Here is a 13,873-nt window from a genome sequence, read left to right on the forward strand (position 1 = left end):
TGCGACAGTCCACTCTCGCTCTGTTCCTCAGCAACCGATTGGCAATTGCACCGCTCAGCCTCCGTCAAAATGCCTAAGCCGAGAACGAAACGTCAAGCCATTCGCGACGAGCGAAAGAAGAAGAGGAGAGAGACACACGAAGCCAACTACGATGCTAAGGACGAGGAGCGGCAATCGAAGCGCAGACGTACCGAGGACGAGTCGCAGGAACAAGGCGAAGAAGGGGAGCAGCAAGCCTACGACGATGCGGGCGAGCAGCAACAGTCGTTCCCCAGCAATGGTCCGGAGAGGGAATTCTTTGGTATGCTCGCCGACGAAGAGCAGGAGTACTTCCGCCGCGCCGACGAGATGCTCGAATTGAACCAGTTCCCCTCCCCCGAAGATCGCGACATCTTCCTCCAGAGCGTCTACAAGGAGGCACAGGGCAAGGAGCTCAAGCTGGCTAACAGTCAATCGCTGTCGCGTCTGATGGAGCGGTTGATTCTTCTGTCGAACACCAAGCAGAAGAAGCAAATCTTCAATGCATTTGCGACGCACTTTTTGTCTCTTGTCCAGCACAGATTTGCGAGCCATTGCTGCGAGACGCTGTTCCTGCAGTCTGCACCCGTCGTTACACAAGAGCTTGGAGGCGTTGTCCCTGAGGAGAAGAGCGAGGAAGATACGGAGATGCAGGATGGCGAGGAGCCTGTGGAAGAGAACACAATGGAGAACCTCTTCCTCATGACCCTGGACGAGTTTGAGCAGCACATGGGCTTCCTGCTCACCGACCGATTTGGATCCCACACCCTCAGAGTGCTCCTGGTCGTGCTCTCTGGTCGTCCGCTGGAAGATGCGGCAACCAAGTCTTTGTTGAAGAGCAAGAAGAAGGAGCACATCACCGTTCACGGCGCCAATGCCAACACACAGGATCTCAACACCCAGCTGAGGGCTGTCCCGGAGTCCTTCACCATGGCCACCAAGAAGATCATCCAGGACGCCGTATCTGGGATGGACTTCACATCTCTGCGCGTTCTCGCGAAGCACCCGACGGGCAATCCCCTACTCCAGCTTCTCCTCGAACTCGACATCTCTCTCAACCACAAGAACGATAAGTCGTCCGCATCAAACCAAGACTCGCTTCTCTACAGACTGCTCCCGGATGCCCCCAAGTCTCTGAGCGACACCACCTCCGAGGCTGCAGACTTCGTCAATAGCATGGTGTACGACCAGATTGGCTCCCGCCTTCTCGAGACCCTCATCACCCACTGCCCGGGCAAGATCTTCAAGGCCCTCTCCCACAACTTCTTCGGTGAGCGCATCGCGACTTACGTACGCAACGACATCGCATCCTACCCCGCCCTCCGCGCTCTCAACCGATTCAGCAAGGACGACCTCGTCGAAGCCGCTAAGAAGATTCTGCCCATCGTGCCAACCTTGGTCACAAAGCACCGCTACAATGTCCTCAAGACTCTCTTCGAGCGCTGCGAGGCCCGTCAAGCTTACGAGGAGAAGGCCGCCCTCACCAAGGCCCTCACAGACGCCTTGGGTGGCAACCCCAAGGACCTCATTCCGAAGCTGTGCCATCTTGTTGAGGAAGCACCTGAAGAGGAGGAGCAGAAGTTTCAGCAATCCCAAGCGCCGCAGAACAAGACCGCCATCGCCGCGCACGGCGCCCACCTCGCCTCCACGATGTTCAAGACCCCCGGTCAGCCCTCCAAGGTCGCTCAAAAGTCTCTGATGGCCCTCCCGTCCGATCTACTCTACCAACTCGCCACACAATCCATGCCGAAGATGGGCGTCCTCACAACCGCCCTCGCCAGTCCCGCAGCCCCCCAGAACGAATTCTTCCACAAGGCTCTCGTCGGCGCCCTCGCGCCCCATGTCGGCGACCTCGCTCAGTCTCAGACCGGCCACAACGTCGTCAACGCCATCGTGGATATTCCTTCTCAAGGCAAGGACCGTTCGGTTCCGCTCCATGTGAAGCAGACCATCATGGCTTCGTTGGCAGAACACGAGCGGACGCTGCGTGAGTCTTGGTTCGGCCGCAGTGTCTGGAGGACGTGGAAGGGTGATATGTGGAAGACGAGGCGGTCTGATTGGGTCAAGTGGGCGAAGGGAGCCGAGGGTGAAGGGGAGGAGGTGAAGCTGAAGCCGTGGCAGAGGAGGAACTTGGAGCAGAAGAGGGCACAAGCGGGTAAACCCCAGCCCAAGGAGAAGAAGGAACTGGTGGAGGAGAACGGGGAAGAAAATTAGCCAATGCATGATACCCGGCGTCCAAAACGAATAATATCGGTTCAAATTTACCTTTAAGTCTGTTGGCGTTAGACTTGGTTTACAATGAATCTGGCAACCTTCACAATGATGTGACTCTCCCACTCAGTCCAGCCAAACTCTTCTAGGCCTTGTAATATAAGGCGTCATTGTCGAAACGTAGGTCAGCAATAGGCCTTGAAGACGTCATAGCTGTTCGAGTTCAAAGCTGACACCTATGTGAAATACGAGCCCCGGTCGTCAGAATGAAACGAGATAGCCGTGACACCAACAAGAATGGTGCGCTTCTGTGGATGAATAAGTGCAAGATCACCTGAGAGGACGAGGACGATGTAGGTCCTGGGGCGAGGCAGTCAACCCACGCACGCAGAACCTAACGTTGGGTCAGCTTGACTTTTGAGTTGCCAAATGATCATTCGAAATGGATCGCAAAGACAGAATTTGAGAAATTGCCTTCATTTGTTAGTCGTCCATTTTATAGGCAATCTTGCACGCAACCAGAGGTGTCTCAAGGAGCTCTTGGCTTGTGGAGAGAAATTGGCATCGAGACAGATCGACTGTGCTCGTAATTGCGCATGTCAAACAAAACTGGCCAAATACTTGCTTGTAAGCCATGTGTATCGGATAGCTTATGGTTTCTCCAGAAGTGGTATATCGTGAAACCGCCTTCGTTCTGTTTTAGGCAATGTGTAATTGTTCATAAGTCACCCACGCACAATATCGAACGCTGTCGCCACACTGTTTCCCAAGAGCGTCTCTCCAAGCTACAGTGGTACTTCCACCGCTCTCCATCCACGTCAAAGATCATTGGTGTATTGGATATCCTGATTTGGCCTATATACTTGGATAGCCTCGGTGTTAAATTGAAGTTAAGTCGTCACGCTGTGTGTAGGCTTGGACGTTTCTGTGTGGCTGTGAGCCTACTTATCCATCCCTGGCTAGATTGCTCGGGGAAATACATACCTGGTTTTGAATCTCCGTGCACATAGTGCTCCTCAACTGCCTGTTCAGGAGGTCAATCTGCAGACCATCTTCGATATAAATGTCGGCTTGTCCGCGCCCTCACATATCTCACCAAAATCGGGATGCCCCCCTAACCTTGGTTTCAGGACTTCATACTGTCGTCGTGAACGTTCTTGTCATCTCATGTCTTCGACAGTGGAAGATTCAAATCTTCAGTAGCGGCGTGTGAAAGACTGGTAGCTTCAACAAAGCCTCCTACTTGGGAGACAACAACACTTGGAGACAAACGCACAAGCGTTGAGATCTTGGGTGAATGTCGCTGGCTCTACCGATGTCGTAGCGAGGTTTACGTCTGTAAAGCTAGGAAAGACACAGGATTAATCTCCGAGAACAATTCCTTGAGAGGTTTGAACAACGCAACTCTTGCTGGATTTTTAGCCCCCTGGAGCTTCGAACATGCCCTCCCAGACCCCACCAACAGCCAACCAACCATGCAACAACCCCCTTCACCATTGGCGAGAGGTCATAGAAGTCCACGTGACTGGCGCCACATCATCGGCAGGAGTGGGATGGGTAAGCACTTCGCTTCCTCCCTTCTTCTCTTTTTTCTGGTTGAATTTGTTGCACGCCCGAGCCACTTGAGTGGCAAGTCTTCATTGTGCCCGTTTCTTTGTTCGTCTCGTCATCAGTTGCACTAGGATCTCTCCAGAAAGTCTTGATCAACCTGCACAAAAAAGCCTCATCGCTCCTACCCCGCAGTACACGAAGCAACTTAATTTCACGGCGGTGGTAGGCCTGTAGATCATGAGGCTTCAGACGATACCAATATCAATACTTGATTGAACTGTGTTGGGTTTCTTTACCTGGCAAGCTCGATGCTTCAAGATGGGCAAGAGAAAACACAGCGGTGCTCGGCCAAAGGCGATCGATATCTCTAAGAAGCAGTCAGGGTTACATACAGACGTGGGGACAAGACTCATGAGCAGCCCGCGGCTGTCGGAAGACGCTGAGTATGTGCTTAAAGGAGCATATACTTTGGGAAAGCCAACGCGATTGCTAAACTTAGCCACTGGAGAAGTGAAAGAGCCTAAAAGTCGACAGAGGTACGCCATTGTATCCTATGTATGGGCACAATGGAGTGACCCAGGACAAGTCGTCGATAAGTGTCGTGGGATTCTTGAGGGAACTGGCATCACTGCGATATGGATAGACCAGCTCTGTGTCAAGCAAGACTCTATCGAAGATAAGCAAGCCGAAATCCCAAAGATGGCGGAGTATTATGAGGGGGCTGCGGTCTGCATCGCACTCTTGAAGGAGGCCGAAATCTCAGAAACTTGCTTTGGGAGAGGGAAGAGAGATATACCGCATGTCATGGACATGTGGCAAGCTACTTTACAAGCGGTGGATCAGAGTGTGTGGAAGTCACGAGTATGGACGTACCAAGAGGCAGCCCTCTCGAAGAATCTGCTGCTCGTGGGGAAAGACGGAGTTATAAGCCAGCAAGAGTACAGTCTCTTGTTGATGTTGATGGTGAGACGTCCAGAGGCAATCGCAGGCAGAGTGGCAGTGTCCCGAAACAAGAATGGGCGCATTCTTTCCGTTGGTGATGGAGAGGCTCGGGCAAGGGTGGGTAACCACCCGTTCAGCAGCGCCGCTAGAGCGATGGAAAAGTACGGAGAAGGGAAGGCGTCGCTGGTAGAATTTTGGAAGGACATGGGTGCTAGGAAATGTGCTGTGGAGGAAGACCTGGTGTACGGGGTCTTGGGAATGCTACAGCCAGGAGAGGCAGTAGCAGTAGAGTATGGTATAGGCTTTGAGGAGGCTGCCATCAGGGTGTTCAAGACGACTTCCGTCTTGGCATCCATCATGGCCATGCCCCCCAGTCAAAAGCCGAGCGCCTGCTGGCTCCCAAAGGCTCAGCGAGGAGACGACGGTCAGTGGACGCTGGGAGACACAGCCAGCACGACCAGACCACTCAGTGAGCACGTCAAGGTAGACGAGAGTGGCTTACTGAGTGTAAGGGCAGTGGAGTGCTGGATTCGGAGAGAAGAAGATGGACGGTGGAAGATGAAACTGGAGAAGAGCGTGACCATATTTGGGGTGGAGATTGCTTCTGCCGGGATAGAGAACAAGCACACGTGGAACCAGGCGCTTGTGATTAATGGCCATCTGCATGGCGCAGGAGACACATTGGTGATCACTGGTGAGGTCCAGGAGGGACACGTTTTTCACCGCACTGGCTTCATCACCTTCAGAGAAACACTCCCTGATCGTCTCAAGCCCACAGAAGGAACTCTGACAAACTGGCGGGTGGGATTGAGGGCCCAGAATTGCGGCGTCAGCCTTTCCTGATAGTAATTCAGTGTTTTTCAAGGTTATGCTATCAGTAGCTGTAACGGTGAAGTCGCTTATCAATCGTGTATATTACACTTTTCGGAATCAGTGTGTTGTCAAGTCGATCCGACAAGCAGGCAAAGCCATCTGGTGGACTTTGTGATTTGGCAGACATACATGCGCTTTCCCATTTACTTAGGCAGAGTCTATTCAATTCGAACGCTTTGGATCTCTCTCAGAGCAGTCGTCTAATTCCCTCGTTTTTGGTACCTTGCACTTGTTCGAGGGAAGTGCCATTGCCATGGATTCGCCATCGCAAGGCCCACAATGAACTTCGTTTCCATGTGGTTGCCATAGCAAGCAGCCTCAAAGCAACCAGCATCATGTCTCCCACACGTTGGGGACGCCCAGGATAACACTGTCCCAGAACATAGTGCAAAAGCTATGCTTTGGGACCAAGGCTTGATTTAAATACTCTAACTTAAACAACGATCAGCTTGCGGAGGCCTTCAACAGCGAGATGTCTAGGCATGCGAGCCACCACACATGCTCATTTAATCCATCTCATGGGGGCAAACGACGAACTTTCCTTCTACAATGACGGAAGGCAGAGTCCACGACCGAACACTGGTCCAGGTACCAAGCTTCCCCACGCCAGGAGTACTCATTTCCAAGGCATGGTTACCTTGCATCTTGATCGTCGTGTAACTATGAGCATCCTTGGCATGTGCAGTACACAGCAATAGACAGATATGAAAGGCAGAAATTATATTCAAATGGCCCTTAGTGTGTATGCAGTTTTCAGTTGACGGCCGCGCAAGACAGTCACACATCCTTGGAATCATTTCAGCTTTGCTGAGCTGATTGTAACCCACGCCGCAACGACATTGGCCGAATCAAAACGGTGAAACGGTTGAAGTGTTCAAACACACATTTTCACCATAGGTAGCTCAACGAACAAGACCTCACCGAGGTAGTCGCAAACTTCAGTCCGCCCGGCGCCGAGAAAGTGGGCCCGAAGTCCGTGTTTCCGGGCGCGGGGTCACCGAGCGGGGTCGCGTCCCTCGGAAAGCAACGGCTCTGCGTGTGTTTGGCTTAGACAACAGCCAGATACCGCTGCGATTACGATGAGCTTTAAACTTGGATTGTGGTGGCGTTACACGTGCCGCTAAATTCTCTGTCGCCGCTTGACGAGGGCCTATGGGCGGGAAAGGGGCTTTAAAAGCGTGGGTAGGTAGATATCTCTGACACTGAACGCCGAACGACTCGAGGTAAACCCACACCAGAATGCTGAATGGCGAGATATCCTGTAGGGCTTCAGAGAGGCCAAAGTTGGCCAGCCATGTGTCGACGCTGCTGATCTACCACTGTTCTCCTTCGTTTCCGTCCATTGCTTATTCGTTCCGAACTTGTAATGGACTTCTCTTCATCAACAAGGCTGTCATGATAAAATGATTCGTAAAAGCCGCCTACGCTGATGTCAACATCTGTCCAATCTTTTGGCATAGAACAGACAATGCAACCGAACAATACTTAGCTTGCGCATCACAGACGCGCTGGGAATACCCCCTTATGACAAAACATGCTGGTCTACGATGGCGATTTCACCCTATCAAATTATCTGCTGGCGGATGTGATTCATCTACTTAAACGTGGATGACAATAATCATTGACCAAGTGACCCGAATTCGTTCCTCTCTGTTTGCTCTCCCGGTGAAAGCATAGCTCGCGGCGTTAAGATGTGACGCAACTGTTTGAAGGACAAGAAAGCCGGCCTCGATCCCTGTCGTGATCCAAACCCCCTATGCAGATGCTGCGGTCCTTCTTCGCCGCTGTCTTGAGGAAATACACCCAACAGGCTACGATGCCTATGTTCTTGACGACCGGTTAACTTTCGTAACATTCCCGGATTACCACCCGACGAGAGTGCTCTAATCCTCATAGTGACTAAAAGTCGGGATCAGAAGAATGTGTCATTTGTTGCTCGCTTTCCATGGTCCCAATACTCATTTGCTGTGACTTTTATGATGCCACACAGCACAAGCAACAGGCATAGGACATTAAAAGGGCTACGGAACGGGTTGCAGGAGCGGCAACGCCAAAGTTCGCCAAATTTCGCCGTTCCCCAAAACCAGCGAGGCATTCGGTGATATCCCATCATGAGATTGCATCTTACACGAGACTGTCGCGCAAGAAACGTTCGCAAGCTATCAGCTCAAAGACATCGCCGCTGCCCTTCATCAGCGTCGTCGCCTTATTCGACTTATCTGGAAGCTCTGCTAGCAAGTCATGAACCCTGAGTAGTGACAACGCAGACACTCAACTGTTATGGAATCTCTCAAAGTCAAGGCAAGATACGAAGAAAGGACATGACCAGTCACTGAAAACAGAAACGCCACGCTAGCAGCGGGACATTTTCCTGTGGCTCTTTCGCTTCCCAGTCACCACCTCAACACATTTTATATCCCCATCAACACTCACGCACCCACCGTCGTCAAGCGTGAACACGCATGTGAAAGATAAGTATAAAACCTCCCAAAGCACCAAAACTGCCCAAAGCACCAAAACTGTACAGAACCAGGAGACAATCATGATGATGGCAGCCTTCTGAGCTGTTGATGTTGGATTACTCGACCCACTCGTCTTGGTAATTCTGAGGCACAGAAGCGACACAAGCTTTTCACGAGAATGTCGTGAAGACTGCGCCAGTCTCCCTTTGTGTCGTCCTGAGATGATCCGTCCATATATGCCATCACGGCAAGAGTTCTGACAGCGGAAAATGTTCTTCACTAGTGACCGACTACTCATAATGCACCCCATGCATTCCAACCACCACGAACGCTTCGAGTTGGATTTCGGCGTGTTGGCGTGTCTTCGATCCATCACCTCCAAATTAAAAAGGCAACATTATATACATCATTCAAGGAGCGACCACGCTTTAACCACGCACAAAACCCAGAGGCACCTCGCCGCCTCCACGACACCGAGGCAGCCACACTGCAAACCTCAACGCCACAGACAACCATCACCTACCTTCACACCACCAAAGGAAACATAAAAGAAGCTCGAACCCTAGGGTGAACGGAACTACAAATCGAGTTCTGTCGAGCCACGTTCTGGTACATAAGCAGCTGCATGAGAAGACCGCCCAGAACACGCCTCCAACAACGGTGGCGCATCAGTATCACGAGGCTCGCCAAACAGCACCCCGGAGGTCCCTCACCCGCCTTCTTCATCTCTACCCGTTTATTCCCAAAGGTAACTGCCCCCCTACGGCGACTCTAAATCGACGCCCATGCATTGGTTCTTGTGTCCGTACATGAAGGCTTGGTCGCGGGCACCGCAGCGCGAGGTATCAGGAACTTGCGTGCTGCACCACTGAAATGCGGCGTCGACCCAACAGTATCAACTCAAATGCCCGTCGTCTAAGAGTATGCTTTTCCACGGGTGAGTCAGAAAACCGATACTCTCGGGTCGGTGGCTTGGACGGCGGGCGCCGAGTTTGCCACATGAACAACGGGGCAAGGCCGCAGATACCCGCCGGGTGTTCTTCAGAGCCAGCAAACATATCAACACACATAGCTAAGGAAACACATTGGTGATGAATCAGTGTTTTCTCTTATTTTCGTGCCTTTTTTTCTGCAGTCTCGACTTCAAAGCGACCTCGCCACTAAGTGCATGTTCCAGCTGCGTGCATCCGCGCTTCCGCGCTACAATCGCCATGTGGTGAGGCCTTGCCAACGACGCTTTTCTTCAAACTTGATTCTTTCTCGTTTTTTTTCCCCACTCCGTTCCTCCATGTCCATTCATATCGCGACTCGAGATTTCGAAAACTTTCCACCTCAGCATGTACCGACGGCAATACTCTTCCGTCCTTTTGCAACTAAACATTGGCCTTGTTCCGGCGTGTTTGATGCTTCCTCCGTAGGCTTCCCATTGTTGAATGAAAAAGGGGCATAATCCCCTGGAGTCCATGTAAAGGACATGTAACTGTAAAAAAAAATTGCAAAAGCCATCAAGATGTGGGCAAGAGGTATCCCGGTAAAACCCAAACTCCCGCGTGATTCGTGAAATAAGCCAACATCCACCCCGGGTATCCCATTTGTGACCAACCATGCAATGCTAACTCTAAAAAGTCTTTGCTCATGAACCAGTAGGTCACTTCGTCATTTCGTGTCCAGATTCATTTCCTCCACATTACAATCCTACAGCCACGGGAAAGGTGCTGTACCCGTGCATATCCATTATAAGGACGGATCGACGGTACCACTGTCGTTGTGATCGCCAAAGTCAAGGAAAGACTCCCAGTTTTCGGTAGCGCTCGGCCCCGGTGTGGTACACTCGCTGTGCCCGTCGTCAACTCGTTGGGTGTACGGGTTCAAATGGCCGTTGAAATACTCGTGTGATGACAGGGTCGGGTCGTCCATCGCCGGATCGTGTTTCAGATCGGCCATGTCTGGATACCACGCCTGCTGTTGATAGGGGTTTCCCATAAACATCTGTGACATGGGATCGTTCATGTCAAAGTTCGGTACCATCATCTTCGCATCCATGGGCAACTCAGACGTGAACGAGGACTCTGGCGGGAACAAGCTGGCATCCAGACTCGTCATTGGGGACGGGAAGGTGGACGCGGATCGTGTCGACGGGGTGGCAATAGCAGCCTCGGAGGATGGAGACAGTGCTGGTGGCGAAGTGGCAGGGTCACGGGCAACTGGTGTAGACATGTCCATCGGGGAGGCTGCAGACTGTGTTCTCTCTCGTTGCTGCGTTCCTTGCTGGAAGTTCACCGTGCTGAAGGTCGGCGACATTGGGCTCGTCGCAGCAGCCTCGGATTGGGCTTGCTGGTGACGGGCATTGCTGGGAGCAACGGGCTGATAGTACATGGAATTGGTCAAGTTGTGGGACAGTGCTTGAGCCTGCTTGGTGGCGTTTGGGAACTGCTCAGCGAACATCTTGTTGATCGGGTTGTCGGCCCACTCCTGGTTGCGGAGACCAGCGACCATGCTAGCCATCGCCACACGGTTCGCGAGGAAGGCATTCACTCGATAGTCAAACTCGGGTGAACCAGTCTGAAGGTGGGCTGCCAGCATGCGGTACGATCTCGGCATGTCGTCTTCTTCTTCCTCGTACATCTCCTCGGCCTGGACGATAGCCTCAGAAATCTTGAAGCCCTTGCCGGTACGCTTCTTGTGAATCTCGCTGGCCATCTTGGCAGACTGTACGCGAGCCTCGATGCTCCGGTCAGCTCGCCGGGAGGCAGCAATGTAGGCCCTCTCCTGGTTCTCCTCATGAGAACGTTCAGTCTGTGACGCTCATAGTCAGCCAAAGTCAGGGAAAGGGGAAACCTTGTGATGTGAAGCCGTCATGTAAGGGTGGCTGACGCATTCAAGGCGGGCTGCATGGGATCTTGGGACAAGATTGACGAGTGGGCAGAATACGAGATGAAAAAATATAAAAAGGGAATGGCAGCCAAGCACCAGAACTGGCTCCTGCAAGAGTCGTACCTTCTTCTGACCCCTGTCCATAGCCATGCTGGGCGAAATATTGCTGGCGTCTAACGATCGCTTGGGCATGTTTGCTGACGTTGTCGACGTTGGGGATCGACGTGTGATATGTAAATTTGGGTTGGGTATATCCAGACTTCAGTGCGAAGTCACTCGGGCGAGTGCAAAGTTCGATAAGTAAACGTGAGGCGTTCGTAGGGGTGGAAGGCGGCCAATGTGCTTCAATGGCTAGAACCTGTGAAGCCAAAACCGCCTGATTCTCAGGCAATGTTGCGTCGATGGCTTATTCGTCGTCGATATATTGGTGCTCGCGTGAGTGGTGATAGCTTCACGGTGGTGAAAGGCCTCCGGGAATGGTGTACCAAAAAGGTTGGGAGAGGACAGGAAGGTAAAAAGTGCCACTGGGTCGCCTCCAAGTCTTATACAAACCCAGGGTTCGTGCTCCTCGGGGATCGGTCTAGAACGATGGGACAGCACAAAAAGTATGGCAAGTGCCCCCCCCCCCTCCCCTCCCCAAGCACTAAAACAGAGAGAGCAAATTGGACCAATGTTCCATGCGGAAGCAGGTGGGAAAGCGCGAATGTGGTGCGGTGCGGTACGGTGTTTGGCTGGAGCGAGAAGCAGCGAGAGACAGGGCCCCAGGAAGTCCAGGATAGGCTCCAAAGGGCGCTGAGGGGGGCGGTACATTGCCCAGGTACATTGAGGTGGTCCACGGGCGGGCAGTGTATGGGAAAGCGATGGAGGGCTGGCTGCTGGACACCGGACTCTGGAGCGGCATCAGTGCTGCGCTGCTGCAGTGGCGGACAGGCATGTGGTAGCGGAAAGGGCAAGTGTCACTCGCCTGGTTTCGATCGCTAGACGATCTGGGAGCGTTTGATCGGGTTACGCTCTGTTGATCGATCTCGATGACAGAGGGTCGCTGTGTTAAAGCCACGCCCTGCCGAGAGGTATCGGCCGGGTCACTTGTGAATCGACACTGGGAGAGGGTTTGGTTTAGGTGGTTTGGGTGCGCAGGAGGGGGGAACACCGTGAACCTGCCAGCCCTCTCCCCCTCTTCTTTCTCGTACCCTACCGCTTTTGGACTAGTGCCGGGTCGTTTTGGCGGCACGACGGGCAGGGGTTGCTGGAGGGCAGCTGCGTGGCTTCGCCTCAAGGGTGACTTCCATACTTACTCAATGTTGGGCAACAGAAAGGGCAGGAAGGAGGGGCACCGGAGGACGGCTGGTGGTGGGCAGAAAAGAAGGTGCTGGCTGGGACGGTGCACACGCACACAGAAGGCACCACTGTCCACAGTCCACGGCTGGACGTGGACGTGGAAGGACGTGGGGTGGGGCACAGACCGAGTGGGGCGATCCAAGCTCGGGCTCGCGCTTGACCTCCAGGCCCCACCCGCGCAACCGACAGGGCGGGAGGGAGCCCCGGGTGTGCTCCTGCAGGCCCAATCCTAGCAGGAGCTCCCTCCAGTCCCCCATTCTTTCTTTCCAAAAATGCAATTCATACGTAAATATTGTGCAGCTAGAGGAAGGAGGGAGAGGAGAGGACGGGAGAGGAACACTGAGAATTCGTACCTGCCCGCGCAACGGAGAGGCAAGCAGCGCAGGAAGTAAGGTAGGTAGTACTCTGAAGGTAGAGGTCATGTTCGTACAGACCGGATGTCATGATAGGTAATGGAAGCAACACTTCATCCAGTGTGCAAATATCAGCAGCGGTAGCAGCAGCAAGGCACACCATCACGCTATCTCCATCCTTTCTTTTCCTTCCCGCTCAACACCATCTCGTCGCCCACAAGGGGGCAGAGAAAGCAAGCAAAAAGCCAGACAGCAGAAAGCAGGCCTGATGATAACCCATTGGCGGTGGCTTTCTGCCACCTGTGTGCCCTTCAACTCTCTCTCACCCCCCTTTCCCCAATTTCGTCCGCATCTGCTATTGCTCCTGCATCTGCATGAAAGCTGTTTCCCTGAGCTGCCTGCATGTCGCCGTGGCTGGTCCAGAGTTGTCCATTGCCTCAGCCCGAACCTCATGCTTGCTGGCAGCTGCAACTTTGCTGTCCCTCCACAAAGTAAGCAGCCAAGACAGCTTCGAGCTCCAAAAGCTTGGGCTGCGAACAAATCTCCCAAGATGCCTCTGTGCCTTGATTCTTAATTAGTATGTAAGTGCCTATGGCAAGACAGTCCCCCACCAGCCAAGCTTGCGGCTATTCTTCTTTAGACCTCCTCGACCCTCCTCTCAAATCCCTTCGGACAAGGTTGCCCGGCTGCCACGATCGAACGACACTGCCTGGTAAGGTGGACAATGTCGACATGTCAGGTACATACAGCCGTGCCTACCTACCTACCTACCTACCTCCCTCCCTGCTAACGTGCACCAGGCAATTGATGCATCGTCTCGTTCAACTTTTCCCACTTCTCCGCAAACAAACATACACGACCATGAGACAAAACAAGAAGGCGCCGTACTTCGCACAGATTTGCCGTCCCTGCCTCCGCTCCGTTCCCATGCGCAAGAGAGACATTCATGGGTCGACACCGCCCTTCTTGCTTTCCCCTTGGGGACTGAGGTGAGCTGTTGCGCCTCCCGCAAATGGCCAAGCACCTAAGCAATATCAACCCCCCCGGTACTTACTTCTCATCCCACCTCGCTTCCCTGGAGTTTACTCCGGCTGACCATACAGAAGCACGGAAACTGACACAGGCACCACAGCGCCGCTTGGCCCTTACAAACTCCCTACGGCGTACGGATACAAAGCACAACCTTGGCTGCATGGTCAGTACATACTGCGTACGTGTGCCATCATTTCTCCATCATTTCTCCATCACGCC

At 53.0% G+C, this 13,873-nt stretch overlaps 3 protein-coding genes across 3 annotated transcripts; 2 read left to right on the forward strand and 1 right to left on the reverse strand.

Annotated features, from left to right (window-relative positions):
• Positions 1–69: 69 nt before the first annotated feature.
• Positions 70–2,232, forward strand: NOP9 (Nucleolar protein 9; the record flags this gene model as incomplete). Its single annotated transcript, XM_036638928.1, has 1 exon — positions 70–2,232. The coding sequence occupies one exon, from the start codon at positions 70–72 to the stop codon at positions 2,230–2,232; it is 2,163 nt and encodes a 720-aa protein (XP_036496770.1).
• Positions 2,233–4,098: 1,866 nt separating this feature from the next.
• Positions 4,099–5,565, forward strand: CGCS363_v007080 (uncharacterized protein; the record flags this gene model as incomplete). The annotated part of the gene is made up of 1 exon (XM_036638929.1): positions 4,099–5,565. The coding sequence occupies one exon, from the start codon at positions 4,099–4,101 to the stop codon at positions 5,563–5,565; it is 1,467 nt and encodes a 488-aa protein (XP_036495681.1).
• A 4,226-nt stretch (positions 5,566–9,791) lies between these two features.
• On the reverse strand, positions 9,792–11,123 carry CGCS363_v007081 (uncharacterized protein; the record flags this gene model as incomplete). The annotated part of the gene is made up of 2 exons (XM_036638930.1): positions 9,792–10,853; positions 11,055–11,123. 2 exons carry the CDS (start codon positions 11,121–11,123, stop codon positions 9,792–9,794), a joined length of 1,131 nt encoding a protein of 376 aa, XP_036496218.1.
• Positions 11,124–13,873: the final 2,750 nt, after the last annotated feature.

The sequence above is a fragment of the Colletotrichum siamense genome (assembly GCF_013390195.1).
Source record: "Colletotrichum siamense strain Cg363 chromosome Unknown KSG_Cg363_contig04, whole genome shotgun sequence".
NCBI lineage: Eukaryota > Fungi > Ascomycota > Sordariomycetes > Glomerellales > Glomerellaceae > Colletotrichum > Colletotrichum siamense.